Source organism: Schistocerca piceifrons, chromosome 3 (assembly GCF_021461385.2).
Source record: "Schistocerca piceifrons isolate TAMUIC-IGC-003096 chromosome 3, iqSchPice1.1, whole genome shotgun sequence".
Taxonomy (NCBI): domain Eukaryota; kingdom Metazoa; phylum Arthropoda; class Insecta; order Orthoptera; family Acrididae; genus Schistocerca; species Schistocerca piceifrons.
The window spans coordinates 479,344,732-479,367,066 of record NC_060140.1 but is presented as its reverse complement, the minus strand read 5'-3'; the positions used below and the strand labels follow the sequence as shown (position 1 = coordinate 479,367,066).

General features: G+C 40.2%; 1 protein-coding gene across 1 annotated transcript in view; it reads right to left on the bottom strand.

Annotated features, from left to right (window-relative positions):
- Positions 1–279: 279 nt before the first annotated feature.
- The window catches only part of LOC124787931 (probable RNA helicase armi), a 47,122-nt gene continuing 25,066 nt past the window's right edge, over positions 280–22,335 (bottom strand). The window contains exons 5-7 of the mRNA XM_047254921.1: positions 15,525–15,805; positions 3,504–3,746; positions 280–966 (exon numbers count right to left, since the gene is read on the bottom strand). Of these exons, the coding sequence (XP_047110877.1) occupies positions 604–966; positions 3,504–3,746; positions 15,525–15,805 (887 nt within the window). The 3' untranslated portion in view covers positions 280–603. The remainder of the gene's footprint in view (positions 967–3,503; positions 3,747–15,524; positions 15,806–22,335) is intronic.

Sequence of the window (22,335 nt, the reverse complement as noted above, 5' to 3'; positions counted from 1 at the left end):
TACTTTGCTAGTATAAATGCTTATAACTCTGCTGATACCCTATACACAATACAGCAAATCATTATTTTATGTAATATTCTTCAAACATACTGACAAAGTTCAAATTGTTTATGAATTGTAAAGTAAAATTAATGTTGCCAACTTACATGCCATGAAACTACTAACAAAAATAATCAAATCACAGACAAAGCATGAGAAGCTGCATCTTATAGTTACAAAGTATATAAGGAACTGAAGTAAATAATGAAAATTTGAGGAACTTGGACAGATACAGATCAGTAATTGATAAGTCATCACTGTAATTATATTAAAATGACAGTTAAATCTTTCCAGTCTGGCAACTGGCTTCAAAGTATAAAAATTACAAAAAAAAGCTTTAAATTATCTCTCTGTTAATGCTAACAAAAAATGGTTCATCACTGTTTCTCAGTACATGTGTCTGACACGCATTTTCCACATATGGCAGCACAGTGCCACTTCAAGTCATATACTTATCCTGTATTTACATATTTGTTAGAAATCAAGAACAATCCTGCACACTGGTTGTACAGTACTGGCCAAACATTTCATATGGGAGAACAAAGCTTTTGAACTCAATAACAACTATGTGTTGTCTAACTGATTATCACACATGTTCTGAATACTCACTGGCAAATCACATCCAATATAACAGTTTCTGCTGATACAGAATGATACCAGAATTCGCCAGAATGGATCACGTGCTAAGAGAACTGGATTGCCTACAACTACCAGCAAAGCTCGTGCCCTTGTAATAGCCACATTTAATCTCTGTGGTGATGAAACAAACCCCAGTGCACGCCTAATGTCATCTTCAATATGATATGCATTACTTCGAACTGCTGAGAGAATAGTCACCATGCGTTCTTGACCTTGAAACTCTTCTACTGAGCCAATTTTAGGAATAGATGTTTCCAACTGTTTAAGAACATCCCTGAGTCGTTTAACCTGAAACAAAAGATGATTTTTTTACATTAGTATTAAGTTCTGTTACATAACCACTGAAGTTTTTGTGACCACTTCTTGGCATACTGCCTCAAGCAACAGTTCTGGGTTCATTGGCTGATGGTTCTTTCATTAATAATCTTATGTTTGGCCAGAAGAAGTGGCTAGCATTCTCAAAGTATTATTCTCCATTACCCATGGAGGACTGAACTTGAGCTCATGGGTGGAAGCTGTATGTACTAATGACAAAATTGTTGGAGGGCCTTCTTGTGGCCATTGTTGGCATGTCTTCTTACCATACGCCATGATTCTCTGTAAGATAGAAATTTAACCTTTTATTAGCCTGAAAGTTTCCTCTTTCTTGTTGAAGTTGTTACTGTGCTTTTAGATTGCAATTACTTCTAAGAATAGGATAAGGTCATTAGTTTTCACAGACAGAACTTGAGTTTCAGGAAACTTTATACACACATCAAAAAAAGTTTTGCATCACTGTGGTTCCGAGAGTTCTGGAACCTGTACAGAAAATTGGAATAAAGATCAAGATAAACATCATTTCTGCCCCTTTTATTGCTCATGAAAATCACACATTGCATGTTGTGCCACCATACAGCAAGACCTTCAGAGGTGGTGGTCCAGATTGTTGTACACACTGGTACCTCTAATACGCAGTAGCATGTCCTCTTAAATTGATGCATGCCCATATTTGTCAAGGCATACTATCCACAAGTTCATCAAGGCACTGTTGGTGCAGATTGTCCCACTCCTCAACGGCGATTCCCTCAGAGCAGCTGGTGGCTCATGTCATCCATAAACAGCCCTTTTCAATCTATCCCAGGCATGTTCGATAGGGTTCATGTCTGGAGAACATGCTGGCCACTCTAGCCGAGCGATGCCATTCACAAGATGTGCACGATGGGGATGCGGTTTGTCGTCCATGAAGACAATTGCTTCACCGATATACTGCCAAAACGGTGTGCACTATCGGTCAGAGGATGGCATTCATGTATTGTACAGCCATTATGGTGCCTTCCATGACCACCAGCAGCGCACGTTGGCCCCACATAATGCCACCCCAAAACAGCAAGGAACCTCCACCTTGCTGCACTTGCTGGACAGTGTGTCCAAGGTGTTCAGCCTGACCGGGTTGCCTGCAAACATGTCTCCGATGACAGTCTGGTTGAAGGCATATGCGACACTCATCGGTGATGATGAACATGATGGCAATCCTCAGTCGTCCATTCGGCATGTTTTTGGGCCCATCTGTGTTGCGCTGCATGGTGTCATGGTTGCAAAGATGGACCTCACCATGGACATCGGGAGTGAAGTTGCGCATCATGCAGCTTATTGCACACAGTTTGAGTCATAACAAGACGTCCTGTGGCTGCACGAAAAGCATTATTCAACTTGGTGGCATTGCTGTCAGGGTTCCTCCAAGCCATAATTCATAGGTAGTGCTCATCCACTGCAGTAGTAGCCCTTGGGCGGCCTGAGCGAGGCATGTCATCGACAGTTGCTGTCTCTCTGTATCTCCTCCATGTCCGAACAACAGTGCTTCGGCTCACTCTGAGACGTCTGGACACTTCCCTTGTTGAGCAGCCTTTCCTGGTGCAAAGTAACAATGCGGATGTGATCGAATCACGGTATTGACCATCTAGGCATGGTTGAACTACAGACAACACGAACCGTGTACCTCCTTCCTGGTGGAATGACGGGTACTGATCGACTGTCGGACCCCCTCCGTCTAATAGGTGCTGCTCATGCATGGTTGTTTACATCTTTGGGCGGGTTTAGTGACATCTCTGAACAATCAAAGGGACTGTGTCTGTGATACAATAACACAGTCAACGTCTATATTCAGGAGTTCAGGGAACCGGGGCAATGAAAAACTTTTTTTGGTATGTGTGCAATGTTCTGTATCACTCAACGGGTGCCCGGGCTTGGACTGTCAGCTTGCAATTTTGCTTGTGTTCTGTTATCCCGATGTTAATGGGTTTTTCCTATTACTGTGATACACACTTTGTTGCAAGTGGGTGTTATTTAGTAATCTTCTGATTTTCTAATTGGGTTTCATTTGTTTTTGGGCATTTGGGGCACTCACTGCTTTTCTTAGTCAGTCTAAACAATTTTCAAAGTATATGTCCAATTCTGTTAATTATGCAGGGGATGTATGGCACTAAGACAGTGGTTGGAATATCTTCTTTAAAGGTATCATTTCATCAGTTGAGGGGGTTTGTTACATTTTATGTGGTCCATAGAATATCCATAACTTCGCACTCATGTCTGAGTAATGGCGCCACAAATATTCTTCTTGCACATGTTACAAGGGTGACAAAGCCAAAAACTGGTGAAAACACCAGCCCCTCATACTCATTGAATGCCAGATTATGAATCAAACAGCAATTGGCTGATGGAACCAAAAAAGACATGTCCAAGGCTATACATCAATGAATTGTGTGTTTCAGTTCATGAGACAACAGATAAAAACTATACAATGTAGCTCTACATTAAAGAAAAAATTACCTAAATAGTAACAGTAGTACCTGTCTTTGATATGGTGTGATGACTCCAATTTGATCAGTGGTCAGACCCAATTTGTAAAGTTTTTGGATGTAGGAAGTTACAATGACAATTTCCTCTGGGTTATACCATGATGGACATTCAGCATCCTGATAGTTTGTGCCAATAACACCATGAAATACAACTGCAGGTGGTGATGAACGTGATGGCAGTATAGACTCAACTGATGCCAGAAGTTTTGCCTCATTGCTTTCTTTTTCAGATATCTGTTTTATAAACAAAAAGCATTCCATGCAATCATTCAACTACAACTTTTGAAAAATATCAATTACACACAGCTTGGTTAAAAGCAACAGTCATACCCTAATTTCATTTAATGTGCTACACAAAACCCAACAATCAATTTTCATACTATGAAACGCACCACGTGTATGTATGTGTTAAAAAAAAAAAAATATTTTTTTTGTGTTTTAGTTGACAGTAGCACATAACTGGTTATGGAAACACCGTTCTACAGATAATTATAAACATAACTATTAAGAAGTGTGCCAAATAACTGGGAGGTTGGTAGTAGCAGCGACTAGATGTAAAATTGGACAGGTGAAATTCGACAATGGAATACACAGCACGGAAAGTAGTTTTAATGTTACTTGCATCCTCCACTGTTGCTCTGATTGTTACCCATTAGCCAGATACTCATCTTTCTTCACTAAGTCTTTTCCTACAACTGTTGCCTGATATCACACAAATATACATGGCACATTATCCACTTCTGATTAAGAAACATTGAAGTTAAAAACAATTTTACATAGGTTATTAATTTTTAGGATAGTGGGTTTTGCAGCAAAATACATATTTTGTTCCATTATGGAGCTTATTCACGTGCCACAACTCACAACAAAAGAAAACGGTGCAAAAAGAAAGAAATTTGACTTTGATTTTATCTATATTAATAACAAAACTGTAATGTCTGTATGTCTGAACAAGCTAATGCAAAACTACTAGACAAATTTTCTCTGTATTTTCACAGGTAACTTGAGCACAGAAAATTGTATCACAGAGGAAAAAAGATATCATAATTTTAATTTTTAAGAGTTTGCTCTATAGGTAGTTCAGATGTTTATCTTAGTGACAGCACAGTACACCAAAGAAAAAATAGATGGCACTGTTAGTTTTGTAGTACACCCAAGAATCAATTGCCGAGCCTTATCTTTCCAGTCTCCCATCACCTCCCAAAGTTCCACCATCCGGCCACAGAGGAAGATTCCCCTCGTAACTCAATACCACCCAGGACTGGAGCAACTGAATTACATTCTCTGAATTACAACTGAATAACAGGGCTTTGACTACCTCTTGTCATGCCCTGAAATGAGAAATGTCCTGTTCACTATACTTCCCACCCCTCCCACAGTGATATTCTGTTGTCCACTGAACCTACACAATATACTCGTCCATCCCTATGCAGCCCCTGCTCCCAACCCTTTACCTCATGACTCATACCCCTGTAACATACCTCGGTGCAATACCTGTCCCACATTTCCTCCCACCACAAACTACTCCATCCCTATGCAGCCCCTGCTCCCAACCCTTTACCTCATGACTCATACCCCTGTAACATACCTCGGTGCAATACCTGTCCCACATTTCCTCCCACCACAAACTACTCCAGTTCATTCAAAAACACCACCTATCCCATCAAAGGCAGGGCTGTATGTGAAGCCAGTCATGTGATCCACAAGCGAAGCTGCAACCACTGTGTTACATTCTATGTGGGCATCACAACCAACTGTCTGTCTGCATGAAAGGCCACCAACAAACTGTGGCATAGAAACAAGTGGACCACCCTGTTCCTGAGGACACCGCCAAACATGACATCCTTCATTTCAATGACTGCTTCAGAGCCTGTGGCATATGGATCCTTCCCATGAACACCAGCTTTTCTGAATTGTGCAGGTGGGAACTTTCCCTGGAGCATAATGTTCCCATAACCCTCATGGCCCCAACCTTCATTAGTCATTGTTCTCTCTCATCTACCACCATTCCCTGTTCCCATTCCTGCACTACACTGCTCTCATTCCACCATCACACTCAGTATTTTTACTTCTCTCCTTTCCTGTCCCCCCCCCCCCCCCCCCCACTCTCTCCCCACCTCTCCCCTGTCCCCATCTAACCTCCCGACTGCACACAGCTGCCCTATCCTCTCTCCACCTCGTCCCTGCGCGCTCCCCAGCAGCATGTCATTGTCTGTACCCGTGGCTGACTATCCCTCCTCCTCCCCACCTCCTTCTTACCGCCACCCAGTCACCACTCCCATCATTCACTGGTGCTGTTTGCAGAGTGGCATCAGTTGCCAGAGACTGCAATCACGTGCATGAGTTGCATTTGTGTGAGTGAGTGTGAGCGTGTGTGTCTGTTGTCTCTTCTTGGTGAAGGCCATACTGGCCGAAAGCTTTATTTGTGACAGTATTTTTGTTGTGCCTATCTGCAACTCAGCATCTTTGCTATATGGTGAGATGCTACGTTCCTTTCCATTATATTGTTACATTCCATCCCGGATTTTCCATTGCTTGTTTTATCATGTAAACTTTGAAAGGACTCAGTTCATGTTTACGTCCACCTTTGCAAGTACACATATTGCAAATAGTTATTATTCCCTTTTTATGCTTATTTACACAAAATGTGCAGCTGTGCTCTAAGACAGTGTGAATGCAGATATGTAAATATTTGCAACAAGTACATCAGGATTGGTGCATTGAGGTATGTAATGTGCTTTTACTACTAAGATAATAAATGCGACATTAAATAGTTTTTTCATAACAACCAACGAAATAGGTTTTCACTGTAACCAGATGAAGACTTCTACAGCATTCAAAATTAATTACTCAAGCATTTTTTCAAAAAAGGGGAAAAACAGTTCTTCAATCTTAGTCAATACCACACTATCACAGGGTGCCAAAACTAAACACATCAAACAAGAAGCATGTAGAGTAGTCTGACTTACATAAAGTGCTTAATTTTCAACAGTAGGCAGCATCAATCAGAAAATGAAGGTCAAACTTCAAACATGCATCACTGTTGAAGGAAATTTTTTCTATGCCTCCCATCTTTTTCTAGAGATTCTTAAGATTCTTTGTCATACAGTTCTTCACTAATTATGCAAAAACACACACACACACATACACACACACAGTTTCAAAAGTCAAATAAAAATTTTCTTAGCGGCAGTACACAAACTGCACATAAATTTGCACCTCACATATACAGTCCAGGGAACTCTTCTTCTCTCTAAAGCAAAAGAGAGTTTATAAAAAAATACTGAAGTACAAAGAAATCATTCCAATATAAAAGCCCTTGATCTGTGATGTGTTATCAATGTGATACCTTAAAATCTGATAAAGGTGTGAAATTTCAATTGTGTCCTTATAGTTATTTGAATATATACTTCACACACTGGATACATGAATGTAAGGGGTGAAGAAAAAAATGCTGCATTTGGAGGTCAACAGGTGATTTCTCATTCAGATTCAAGACAAGAGTTTATCTAGCAAAATCAGATCAATTGCATTTTGGAAACATCAGTACAAAAAAGATGAGCTGGCAGCACTGTCACATCGCGTAGTACATTGGAATGTACAGAGGAATGTATATCAACCCACACTACTGTACCAGCATTTGTGGCTCACTGTGTACACTGCTGGGACATCAAACCCTCCTCCACCATGGAGCTATGGTTTGAATCATCATCAGATTCCTTTTTCATTTTTCAGACATGCGTTCCCTAGTTATCGTCATTTACAAACAGGCCATCATTTGGCCACATGACAATAGCCTGTCACATGACACTGGACTCCATTAATCTACATGTCTGTATTTACTAACCATGCTTTGCCCAAATATAAATGGTACTGTCAAGCCCATGTAGGGCGGCTCCAGATGGAGCACACAAGCGATGAACACGTCAATATGCTTTTGGTGCTGGGTGCATCTGACAACCATGCTGCGGCAGCTGCTCATGCATATGATGCTAAGTATCCTCAAAGGTGCCATCCTGATAAGAATATTTTCCATAGCAATGTCTTTGGGAAACTGGTAATCTTCATCCACAAGCAATGGAAAAAGGTCATCCTAGGACTGCATGTGCTCCACAAATAGAGGGTGTGATTCTTGAAATCATTCACCAATCACTTCCACAAAGTACCTGTGATATTGCAAGGAAGTTCCAGATATCTGAAAGACTGGTTGTTGAGGTGCTGCATGATGAAGAACTGCATCCCTGTCATCACCTGTTACCTCAGCACCAGTGGCCACGAGATCACTTTAGACATTACAGTTTTGTGAATGGCTTTTGCACTAAGTGGAAGATTATGAACATTTCATAAATAATGCGATATGGACTGATGAATCTAGCTTAACTCATGAAGGTATTTTCAGTCTCCACAACAGTCAATATTTGTTGGAACACAACCCATGCCACCTGTGAATGTGGCTTTCAGGCATACTTCAGCTAAAACCTGTGAGCTGGAGCTGTGTGAGTGCTTTTGGGCCCTTACCTATTGTCAGACAAGTAGAATGTGCCCTGTAATGTACATTTCTTTGCAATAGTTTGCTTGACACATTAGAAAATGTTCCACTTTGTGTTCATCAACAGCTATGGCTTTAGCATGACGGTGTACCACCACACTTTGGAATAAATGTGTGTAACTATTTAAATGAAGTGTTTCTAGGGAAATGGATTGATTGGTCAAGTAGGCCCAATGTTTAGGCCTTCACATTCCCCAGACCTTAGTTCACTAGATTTTTATTTGTTGGAACTCTTAAAGGAACAAGTTTATTGTACTCCATTCATGGCTGTATACGACTTAATAGCTCACATGCATGCCACTTCAGCAATGTGGAGGCAGATATGTTGCTTAGGGTCCAGCAAAGTATGATTTAGTGAGTGGTGAAGTGTTTGCAAATGCACAATGGTCACTTTGAACATCTTCTCTGAAGTGAATGTTGCTTGTGCCAGTATGTATAGGCTCTGTTAAGATAAGCCTCGACATCAAACATACCGAATGGAATTACTGCACGTAGCACAATGTGCAGTCTAGCTTAGCCTAGCTATTGTGTTTCTTGTGTCTGATTAGATACAGATGATGTCACTGTATCCATGACTGTTTCCTACTGGATTTGTGTCAAGGACAAAACCAAGCAGTCATTTATTATACTGCACTGTCGAAGTGTAAATTGGATACAATTTGATGCTTTAATTTTGGGGGGGGGGGGGGGGGGGAGGGGGGGGGGGGAAGTTTGGCACAAACATTGGTGAACAAAGGCATTGCCTCATCTCACCTAGCTAATGGGACAGCTGCAGCACAGCATAGAGTTCATGCTTCTTGTTCATGGACATGTTATCCACAGTTACAGTACTGTGTGTGTGAAATCTTATGGGACTTAACTGCTAAGGTCATCAGTCCCTAAGCTTACACACTACTTAATCTACTGTATTTACTCGAATCTAAGCTGCACTTGAATCTAAGCCGCACCTGAAAAATGAGACTCAAAATCAAGGAAAAAAAATTTCCTTAATCTAAGCCGCACTTGAAATTTGAGACTCGAAATTCAAGGGGAGATAAAAGTTTTAGGCCGCACCTCCAAATCGAAACAAAGTTGGTCCATTGTAATATGAGACAAAATTTAGGTCGAATGAATGACGATACAGCTACAGTAGTTTGGTTCGAGTAGTAAGCTTAGCAGTTAAGCTTTACCAGGTAGCCATTGCTATGCGTCAGGCGCTCTGTATGTATTTATACGGGTACCCTTCCTTTTTCATGTGCTTCGTCTGGTTTGAATTGATTGCTTATTTTTCTTTGATCTGATAAGTGCCGTTCTCTTTGTTATAGGTGTTCACATCACTCTAAGCTGAAAATGCATTACTGTGCTGTGTCATGCATTGTTTGTCGCATTCTGATAGTGTGTGTTTATGGCCTGTCGCTGCTCGCGGGATGGCTTGCTTTTGTGCGCGCTACCGCCTCTTACAATTAAAATAAAAAAGAGAGGAATCGCCTCATTAGCGAAACAATGACAAGAGACTGCTACTTGTTGTTATTTACACTGATGCTTTCTTTGTAAATGATCAACAAGAACCAAATAATAGACTGCGTATGATAGAAGATGTTCTGAACGAGAGTTTAGCGAAAATTTTTCTCCATTTGAAAATCTTTGCAGGCGCCTCTTTAGTACATTACATTCTGCACAGAAATTAGAGTCATCTTAGATTTAAAAATCTAGTCAATTGCCGTGCTTCATTTCTGACTGTATCACTATTAGGCATAAGAATAATACGAATATAAACATGACTCACTCTAGTTTCGTAGTTTATTAGGCAGACAGGATTTAAATGAGATAGCAGCAATCACGAAACAATACATGGCAAAATGGTTATATTCGTATTATTCTTATGGTGAAGAGAATGCTGCATGTGATTCACAGTTCATAAAAGTTCCTGTTAGCAACCATCCCTTCTCACAGATAGAAAAAAATTCAGAACGTAGAGCTGGCCATATTGACAAACATCCCAAACAGTCTTGCCAGTTGGATTTTCGTAGTACATTGTAATGCTGCTACATTCGAAGATGAACAATACGGAATTTGTATTTACTTTGTTGGATAATGATGAAAATGCAGTGGTTGAAACTTGAAGCAGAGAAAAAAGCTTGTCTTTAACTTTTTTTTTTAATTGATTTACTGATGCAGAGGTTTTGGCGCCAGTATTTATCTTTGTGCCTACAAAGCGTGCCTGTGTAGCGTTACATATATTCGACGGCAGAAGTTAGTTGTGGCGGCACCTACCAACATTTTTCAGAACTTCTGCTTGATTTGCACTCGATACTAAGCCGCAGGCAGTTTTTTGGATTACAAAAACCAGAAAAAAAGTGTGGCTTAGATTCAAGTAAATACGGTAAATTATCCTACGGACAAACACACACACACACACACCCATGCCCAAGGGAGGACTTGAACCTCCGCCGGGACTAGCCGAGTTACAGTATTACTTGAGCCTTCTTTTGTAAATCACATCTCTATTAAACCTATTGCCAGGACTAGGTTTTGTTTAAATGCACTTTTGTCTTGAATTAGGATGAGGAATCACATGCCTACCACCAAATGTAACATTTTTTCTTCACTCTGTATACATGAACAACTCTCTTCTTCTGTTATGCAGTAGGACAAACGTCTCCAGCTGACCAAGCAGAACTAGCACATCTAGTAAACAGACTATGTTCAAAAAATGTCCAAAATAAAACGACAATCCAATACAGATGTAAAAGTCTCTGCTTACCAGGTGGCTACACACATACAAATGAGTAAAAAACAAAATCACTGGTTTTCAAAACCACATGTTCTGTTTACAGAAAGAAACTGCAAAGGAATGGAAGAAAGGGAATACACAAGAATTGTTTTTGTATACTTCCATGTATTACGCAAGGCAAAAACTTCAGAGTTGAGAGATTCTAAACTGATTTTCCAATGTGTTTTTATACTACGGTAAATGAAATACAGGATTCAAGAATAGCTATTGCAATACTACTGCATACAGGATTATTTGCTAGCTAATGTTGTGAACAATTGGAAACAAGTCTGATCTTTTTTTTAGTTTCCATGGATCTCAGGAGTCCCACTAAAAATGCAAAGATATAGAAAAGTCTTGTAATTTATCGTCTACTTCTTCCATATCATGGTGGCAGCACCAATGTCACCACATGGCCATTGCCCCAAAGAAATGTATATATGTACAAAATTTCCTCTTCTCCAAATCTTTACGATACTTTTTCCAGCTGACTCTCCACCCCCAACCATAGATGATGAAGGAAAAAATGTATATTGTTTACTACATTTTTGCTGTTCATGCAGTAGAGCTGCCACATCAGTCATGAAGTTTTAATTTATTGCTTCTTTACAACTGGAGTTGCCATCAGGGTGAATACTTTGGCTGTGATGCTTCAATGTCAGGTCAACGTAACACCACACAGAAATTGCTAAAGTAGACTCGGAGGGTACATGCTGCCTCATGCCCAAAGTAGTTACTGAAACAATATTAAGCATCATATATTTCCTGTCCACACAAATACAACAGCTGAGATATCAATGTTAAGGCAGCTAGCATTGGCATGTGCGCAGGCAGTAGGCGCCCACTCCTTATTGTGCTAATCAGATGTGCCTCGCAGTCACGGTGGCAGTACCAATGTCACCACATGGCCATTGCTCCAAAGAAGTTAGCATACGCTGTATCATCTGCACTGCCAAGGTGCTAACAGTTTCCAGGAGATGATGACCAAGCCACCCATGACCCTGTCATAGACTGTGAACAGGAGAGGCAGCCATGGCAATAGAGTCTGTCATCAGGAGCAGCCACACTGGCTCTCCCATTGTGATGACGGATGAACAGCTGCATCTCTCTAGATGGGAACCAGAGACACTCAGTATGGAAGACGGCAGCAGCCATAGTCGAACCCTCCATACAGACCACAGGTCAAAGGCATCTTAGTTCTTCCCATCTGTATCAGCATGGATGACGGCAATGTGACTGGCAGTGTCAGAGCCCCAGAGTGGGACATGCTGTTCCACAGAAGCACATTGACAGCTACACGACTAGACAGCAGGCCAGCATAGGTGTTACGGCCAGGCTGGTTGGTTGCACACTGAGCCTACCTCCACTGGAACTGACGATGGCCTACATTCATCATGCTACTGTAGGGTGGCAATGACATCCACTGGTCTGCTTTCCTTGCTTGGTCAGAATTTCATAACTTTACCTTTCAGAGAATCTTTCTGCTGTGTCAGTACACTGACTACTTACTCTTACATCTAACTTACGCTTTCTCGTTCCACTTTGCACGGTCACCATTGTGACAGAATCTTTCTGTCAACACACTGTTATTCTGGTGCTTTGCTGGCTTGGGCACCCAGCTCAATTAATGTGTAGCAATCGCTTCTGTGTTCACTGCAATTCAGTGGTTCTTCTTCGCTGGAATTTCACCAGGCTATTAACTTGTTCTGTCCTGCCTCTTGCAACATCAGAAATGTTTCTAAAGTTTATCTGGCTGCACAAGGTATACTATCGTGTGGCACTTCACTACTAAGTCTGTATGCAACACTTTTTGCAGACAGTATCCACATACACTACTAAATGTTTCTGCACCAGACAATAATGTAGCTATTCTTTGAAATATACCAATAACTACTTAGTTAGAGTTCATGTGATATACCTTGGTCTGTGCTGGGAAGAGGACAAACTGACAGTATGCACAACCTGACTTCCTCCATTATAAAATGCTGTCACTGCATCTACTGTGCTTGCAAACTGCAATCCTATTCTGTATAGGACAGAGATAACAATGAAAATAGTCTATGTGCATTAGCCAACAATCTACACGCAACTAAGGTGGCCACTTCTTTATATCACAGAGATGGACTTGCTGAACACACAGAGAGCATATACATTTTCTGTGCATAGCCATCTTACTTTGTTCACACTCTAGTACTCCATTTGATGTTACTCATGATTAACTAGAGATGCCGTACAAAACAGGATTTAAATAGACCATGATAGTTGAAAGATAATATCGACTCTTTGCATACTGTATTTGTCTAAATGTAAGTCAAGTTTTTTCAGCAAAATTCAGCCATGAAAAATTACATAATGGTTAATCCTCATGATCTTATGCACATGATAATATTTTTGTGTCACAGAATATTCGCTGTAGCACTCATTCCTAAGTTAGAAACAGAGCAATAGTATCAATAGTGTTCAGAATTAATCAATGTGTATGAGATAACAATGTAACCATCTTCAATTATTGACATTTCATTTAGGCAATCACTGTTATCATTTTCACAGTTCCATTATTTTACATGACAGAACAAGCAAAAGTTTTCTCCAACTAAAGGAAAATTATGTGTGCACCAATGATCTGGAACATCGAGAGAAAATCATCAACAAATTTCGCAAACTCGGTGCAGTTATGACGCAAAGTTCGAGCTCAGAATTCCTGTTTTGCAAAGAATACATTTAACTAAGAAGCTGGCAAAAAGTATGGTTTGGATGAATGTAATGATTGGTGTTGAACATATTGCAGAAAAAGCAACACACCACAGTTTCAGCAAGGAAAACCTACAGATGGGAAAAAGCTAGGAAATATCCTAAACTTGAAGCTAGGCCTTAACCATACCATGGGCAGAGTGCTATGGTAGTATTGGTTGGAGCTGCATGGTTATCCATTTCACATACACAGAGAATGGCAGAGGATTTTACCAAGAATCTCAGCTACTTTCAAATGCAGGCAGTCCAAATATGGCAGTGACACTCTTACCCTCATATATCAGATGAGCAACAAACATTTTTTTGGGACAAACCAAGCAACATGACGGAGGACTATAAAGGAGTGAGAAGTATACAATTAAGAACACTGGGAACGAAAAAAATGAAAGCATTACATCTACATCTATAGCTACATTTAAGTGCCTGGCAGAGGGTTCATCGAACCACCTTCACAATTCTCTATTATTCCAATCTCGTATAGCGCGCGGAAAGAATGAACACCTATATCTTTCCGTACGAGCTCTGATTTCCCTCATTTTATCGTGGTGATCGTTCCGCCCTATGTAGGTCGGTGTCAGCAAAATATTTTCGCATTCGGAGGAGAAAGTTGGTGATTGGAATTTCGTGAGAAGATTCCATCGCAACGAAAAATGCCTTTCTTTTAATGATTTCCAGTCCAAATCCTGTATCATTTCTGTGACACTCTCTCCCATATTTCGTGATAATACAAAATGTGCCACCTTTCTTTGAACTTTTTCGACTTACTCCATCAGTCCTACCTGGTAAGGATCCCACACCGCGCAGCAGTATTCTAAAACATGATGTTAGTAGTTACTGCAGAGGTATGAAAGCTCCCCTCTCCCTCTTCTCGTTATTCTGAAGAGTAAATATTTGCCCAAGGAATATTTCCCAAATGGAGGTTGTGACTTGTTGCCTACAAAAAGGCTGCAAGTACAACTACAAAACTGCAGGTGCCTGACGTCATCGTGAAGACGCCATTTAAACACCATCTCTTAAAAGACTACTCTGACTGACTTTATATGGGGACCATGCACTCACTCCATCTGTCAATATTAAAAACTCATCAGTCAGAGTTATATGTGAGTGGATTATCATTATCTCTCCATAGTACACAATATCACAAGATTGTATCACAAAAGCATTCAAGTAGTGTAAGAGTGACCACATTGTGTACAGATATTGTAAAAGGGTAATTTGACACTATTTTTCTTCAATGAGACCCCCCCCCCCCCTCCCCAACACACACAGAATAAACTGTGTGGCTTATATTCAGGCAAATATGGTATTATCAAATAATAAATATGTGTATTCTTCACAAATTTAGTTCAACTTAACGTAACAGCAAAAGTATAAATTTACATTGACAGAAACTTTTTATCTGTATACTGACATTTCTGTGAGAATTTGATTGTCATAAAGCGTGTATTATCTGATGAATGAAATATTTTGTTCTTTTTGAGCAAAGTAGTTGTTTTGTCTATTTGATTTATTAGCATTATGAAAGACACGTTTTGGTGCAACTTTTATAGGGTTTTTCATCAAGTGTGTGTGTTATAGTAATGATCTCTTATAAACATTTTGTTATTGCCAGGTACTGCGCCTCCTGTTTTTCTAACGACATGGCATTAGTTTTCATTTATTATAGCCAATTTTATATTGTACTGTAAACAACACACCAAATACTACACTGAAAAAATGTCGAGCTACATAGTTGTTATAGCAATTTTTGGGAGTATAAACCTCTGAACTACCTCTTTAAAGGATTTTTTTTTTTTGGTATCACCCATGCATTACAATTATCATATTTCATTTATTCCTCTAATATATTTCAGAATTAAAGGTACTTTGAGATTAAACATACCAGTATTAATAACTCAATGATTTAAGTAATAGATATGAATAACATCTAGCCAATTTAATTAAAGAAGCCATTACTTACCTGAGCAATTAACTCACTGTTGTAGAACATTTTGTTAGGCACTTCAAGAATCTCAGGCAGTGAACGATAATTGTACAGTAACTTTGTTACAAGTCGGGGGTTATAACCTGTGCCAGGAAACCCAGCTGTGTCTCGCAAATAGGGGGGGCAGTGTAGGAGACGAGACAAATATGACTCGCCAAGCCCATATTCCTTGGCTGCAGCTGATGATACTATAGGGCCCAGTTGTTGCGGGTCACCTGCCAGAACCACCTGACCCAACTTCTTATCAAGGCATCCCGCTGTAGACAAAACGAAATCACAACACTTGTAATATTCAGGCTAACAGAAGAAATATTTCAGTTCTGCTCTTTATGAATGCATCATATACTGGTGTATTGTGATGTAAAATGAAAAACAGGAATTTTAGGGAACTCTGACTATTAATTTGGTAAATCATGCAGAAGATTTAGGAAATCTATTTACGGAGTACAAACAGGCAAACTTCTGATACAAAGTTTAAGACAATACTTATCACTCAATTATCATTTTATTTTATTTTTGTTTGGCTACAGAGAGGCAGTCATGTCAGTCATACAACACAAACATTGTCTCTCTACCCAATGGCTCTAAGTACTCTGGCCTATACAGTACTAGTATGATCTTTTTAGGATTTGAATAAACAGGATATAAATTCCATGAGTAACTATAGCTAAATGAACCAGGTGGAGAATAATGGGGATCAAAATATCTGACAGAGGTAAATAACAAGGTAATTATGTAGAAAATGAAGTGAAAATTATTGTATTTTCCTTTGTTAAGAAACGTGAATTGTTTACTTTAGTGTCTTATTTCAATTAAACTGACATTTGACAAGAAAGACATTCATGGATATGCAGCCAATGTGTATGATACAAGAATAGCTAGAATTTTAGAATGCTGGAATAAAATAGTGCCATATCTGCAAATGTCCCTAATGCTCTGACAACCCTCCAAGAACCACCCCTCACACCCAATACCAACCTGGACTGGAACAAACTTAACCATACCCTTCAAAATGGCTTCAACTACTTATCACCATGACCAAAAATGAGGAACATCACTCACCTCTCCCAAAATGGTATTCCAACCCCACTCAATCTAGAAAATATCCTTACAGCACATCTCAACCCCTGCCACATGGGTCATACCTCTGAGGAAGACCTAATTGCAAGCAAATACACCCCCCCCCCCCTCACCCTTTCTCCCAAACATCCTATTCCAGAGGCAGGACCACTTGTGAAAGCAGTCATATCATATATCAGTTTTGCTACGACTTTTGCACAGCATTTTATGTGAGCAAGTCCATTAATCGGGTGTCCACCTGACTGAATAACTACTGACAGACTATGGCCAAGAGCACAGTTCACCACCCAATGGTGCAACAAGCTGCAGAGCAGTCCACACTTGATTTTACCGGCTCATTCAAAACCCGGGGCATCTGGATCCTTCTCCTCAACATCAGCTTCTCTGAGTTACACAGTTGGGAGCTGCCCTTGCAACACATCTTTCGATCCTATACTCCTCCTGGCACTTATCTGCATTAGTCCCTACAACACACCCACTTCCACCCCTGCCCCATGATCCTAACTCATCTCATCCTGCACTCACAACTTCCTCTGCAGAATATTCCTGTTTCTCTGTTCTGTCTCCTCCTCTAACCCTTTCACACCCTCTGGCTACATCTTTTATTGTATTTATCCTCAACACAAGCTTCTCCCCTCCCCCCCCCCCCCCCCCCCCTCAAATGGAAACGTCAGGTACACATCTGTGAATGTTCCACTGTTGTATCGTGTGCAAGTGCTGTCAATTGTTGGGCATTACTATGAAAATATCAGCAAGTCACTCTAGCAGTGCACAACAGCTTATGACCACCTGAATGCATGGATGTTGTTGGTTCACTATATTCCACTGTATAATTGAATACTGTTGTTGTTATTTTGCATGGCAATTATTAAAAGGTCATTTTACTATTTATTACAATAGACACTATCTCATAAACAGTTATTTTAGCCCAAGTGTGCAAACTATGTTTTGAAAACAGATACACATTTTTGTATAAATCTTGCATTTAAAATAATTTTGAATCACCTAAGAGCATAACTGCATAAACAATTTTCCTTCCTCCAGAATAAATTCAAGTCTGAAATAGTTAATATACTCCTCTATATTGTATGCTGCACACAACTGCTTCTGCCTGTGGTCAGAATGAGCTCACTGGTGGCACATTCCCATCCAGTGTCTTGCTGCCTCTCCCTCTCAGCCATCAACTAGCCTTCCTGAATCCCCTCCCCCCCGCTGCATTTCACCCACCACCCATTCCATCAGACATAAACCCTCATGCTAGTTGTGCTGCAGTACCAGCACAATGTAATCAGCCAGGATAATGTAGCCACACAGTCGTGAGAGGACACTAAAGCTTTGGAGAAGGATCTATCCAAAAGCAGTAAGATTCTCTGCCTTGTTTGTTTGCCTATAAGTGACTCAATGCCTTAACTACTCAGTTAGTTGTTACCTTTACTCCTTCCATTATTTTCACTCCTCAAGGGGCTTTCCATTACCATACAAATAAATAGTTTCAAATTATATGACATTATGGTCATAATGACAATCTTTTTGTTCATCAACAGCAAGCACATCAAAGATCAGTGTTTATATAATCTGATTCGTGAAAATGAAGTGACTATTGAAACAGTATATATCAAAACTGAATCCACAACATAAACAGTCATCCAGAAATGTGTTTATTACCAATCACACCAAGAAAGCTTTGAAGTTTACAGGTTGTTGTTGTCGTTGTCGTCAGTCCTGAGACTGGTTTGATGCAGCTCTCCATGCTACTTTACCCTGTCCAAGCTTCTTCATCTCCCAGTACTTACTGCAACCTACGTCCTTCTGAATCTGTTTAGTGTATTCTTCTCTTGGTCTCCCTCTACGATTTTTACCCTCCACGCTGCCCTCCAATGCTAAATTTGTGATCCCTTCATGCCTCAGAGCATGTCCTACCAACCGGTCCCTTCTTCTTGTCAAGTTGTGCCACAAACTCCTCCCCAATTCTATTCAGTACCTACTCATTACTTACATGATCTACCCATCTAATCTTCAGCATTCTTCTGTAGCACCACATTTCGAAAGCTTCTATTCTCTTCTTGTCCAAACTAGTTATTGTCCATGTTTCACTTCCATACATGGCTACACTCCATACAAATACTTTCAGAAACGACTTCCTGACACTTAAATCTATACTCGATGTTAACAAATTTGTCTCCTTCAGAAACATTTTCCTTGCCATTGCCAGTCTACATTTTATATCCTCTCTACTTCGACCATCATCAGTTATTTTGCTCCCCAAATAGCAAACCTCCTTTACTACTTTAAGTGTCTCATTTCCTAATCTAATTCTCTCAACATCACCCGACTTAATTCGACTACATTCCATTATTCTCGTTTTGCTTTTGTTGATGTTCATCTTATATCCTCCTTTCAAGACACTGTCCATTCCGTTCAACTGCTCTTCCAAGTCCTTTGCTGTCTCTGACAGAATTACAATGTCATCGGCGAACCTCAACGTTTTTATTTCTTCTCCATGGACTTTAATACCTACTCCGAATTTTTCTTTCGTTTTCTTTACTGCTTGCTCAATATACAGATTGAATAACATCGGGGAGAGGCTACAACCCTGTCTCACTCCCTTCCCAACCACTGCTTCCCTTTCATACCCCTCGACTCTTATAACTGCAATCTAGTGTCTGTACAAATTGTAAATAGTCTTTCGCTCGGTGTATTTTACCCCTGCCACCTTTAAATTTGAAAGAGAGTATTCCAGTCAACATTGTCAAAAGCTTTCTCTAAGTCTACAAATGCTAGAAATGTAGGTTTGCCTTTCCTTAATCTATTTTCTAAGATGAGTCGTAGGGTCAGTATTGCCTCACGTGTTCCAACATCTCTGCGGAATCCAAACTGATCTTCACCGAGGTTGGCTTCTACCAGTTTTTCCATTCGTCTGTAAAGAATTCGCGTTAGAATTTTGCAGCTGTGACTTATTAAACTGATAGTTCGGTAATTTTCACATCTGTCAACACCTGCTTTCTTTGCGATTGGAATTATTATATTCTTCTTGAAGTCTGAGGGTATTTCGCCTGTCTAATACATCTTGCTCACCAGATTGTAGAGTTTTGTCAGGACTGGCTCTCCCAAGGCTGTCAGTAGTTCCAATGGAATGTTGTCTACTCCCGGGGCCTTGTTTCGACTCAGGTCTTTCAGTGCTCTGTCAAGCTCTTCACGCAGTATCGTATCTCCCATTTCTTCTTCATCTACATCCTCCTCCATTTCCATAATATTGTCCTCAAGTACACCGCCCTTGTATAGACCCTCTATATACTCCTTCCACCTTTCTACTTTCCCTTCTTTGCTTAGAACTGGGTTTCCATCTGAGATCTTGACATTCATACAAGTGGCTCTCTTTTCTCCAAAGGTCTCTTTAATTTTCCTGTAGGCAGTACCTATCTTACCCCTAGTGAGATAAGCCTCTACATCCTTACATTTGTCCTCTAGCCATCCCTGCTTAGCCATTTTGCACTTCCTGTCGATCACATTTTTGAGACGTTTGTATTCCCTTTTGCCTGCTTCATTTACTGTGTTTTTATATTTTCTCCTTTCATCAATTAAATTCAATATTTCTTCTGTTACCCAAGGATTTCTACTAGCCCTTGTCTTTTTACCTACTTGATCCTCTGCTGCCTTCACTACTTCATCCCTCAGAGCTACCCATTCTTCTTCTACTGTATTTCTTTCCCCCATTCCTGTCAATTGTTCCCTTATGCTCTCCCTGAAACTCTGTACAACCTCTGGTTTAGTCAGTTTATCCAGGTCCCATCTCCTTAAATTCCCACCTTTTGGCAGTTTCTTCAGTTTTAATCTACAGTTCATAACCAATAGATAGTGGTCAGAGTCCACATCTGCCCCTGGAAATGTCTTACAATTTAAAAGCTGGTTCCTAAATCTCTGTCTTACCATTATATAATCTATCTGATACCTTCTAGTATCTCCAGGGTTCTTCCATGTATACAACCTTCTTTTATGATTCTTGAACCAAGTGTTAGCTATGATTAAGTTATGCTCTGTGCAAAATACTACCAGACGGCTTCCTCTTTCATTTCTCTCCCCCAATCCATATTCACCCACTATATTCCCTTCTCTCCCTTTTCCTACTCTCGAATTCCAGTCACCCATGACTATTAAATTTTCGTCTCCCTTCACTACCTGAATTATTTCTTTTATCTCATCATACATTTCATCAATTTCTTCATCATCTGCAGAGCTAGTTGGCATATAAACATGTACTACTGTAGTACGCATGGGCTTCGTGTCTATCTTGGCGACAATAATGCGTTCACTATGCTGTTGGTAGTAGCTTACCCGCACTCCTATTTTTTTATTCATTATTAAACCTACTCCTGCATTACTCCTATTTGATTTCGTATTTATAACCCTGTATTCACCTGACCAAAAGTCTTGTTCCTCCTGCCACCGAACTTCACTAATTCCCACTATATCTAACTTTAACCTATCCATTTCCCTTTTTAAATTTTCTAACCTACTTGCCCGATTAAGGGATCTGACATTCCACGCTCCGATCCGTAGAATGTCAGTTTTCTTTCTCTTGATAACGACGTCCTCTTGAGTAGTCCCCACCCGGAGATCCGAATGGGGGCCTATTTTTACCTCCAAAATATTTTACCCAAGAGGACGCCATCATCAATTAACCATACAGTAAAGCTGCATGCCCTCGGGAAAAATTACGGCTGTAGTTTCCCCTTGCTTTCAGCCGTTTGCAGTACCAGCACAGCAAGGCCGTTTTGGTTAGTGGTGCAAGGCCAGATCAGTCAATCATCCAGACTGTTGCCCCTGCAACTACTGAAAAGGCTGCTGCCCCTCTTCGGGAACCACACGTTTGTCTGGCCTCTCAACAGATAAACCTCCATTGTGGTTGCACCTATGGTACGGCCATCTGTATCGCTGAGGCACGCGAGCCTCCCCACCAACGGCAAGGTCTATTGTTCATGGGGGTAGGGTTTACAGTTTAGTTTAATTATTTGAAATGTTACATAGTTTGTTAACTGTAGGTTAAAAGAATTAAAAGAAAAAATCTCTTGTTCTGACAACTTGTTTGCTTAAAAAGATATATCATACAGTGTGTCTCAAACCTTTTGAACAGTGCATGATGCCTAGTCAAAGATTGAACGTTACTCATCAGGAGAGTTGGCAAACATTCATTTAATGTGAGTTGTGGCAGGATGTAGTGCCCGTAAACCAGCATAAATGCATAGAGAATGCTTTCCTCAAAGTCATCATCCTAACTGGAAGATGTTTATCTCTGCAGATACCAACTTATGAGAGACGGGGTGTTCACACTACAAGAAGCCGACAAATGGTCCGACCAAACACATGTCCAAACACAAGCCTTTGAGGAGATGGTGTTGGATCCTGTCTCCTGGTGCAATAGACACCAGGAATCTTTGAGCGAATGTAACAGAACTTCATATGCCACTGCCATGCATGCGTTGACACTGGTGGTGATCACTTTGAACAATTATTATAAGCTACATTGTTGTTATTCGGTTTATGCTGTGTATGTGTACAACATTATAAATATGCCCAAAAGGTTAGAGACACCCTGTATATGCTTATTTGAAATCTCCATGTCAATTATCAAACTTGTTCACTGGAATCTACAGCACACAAATATTTCTACAAACATTAGTTGAGCTCATTGCTTAGAAGTGTCATACTT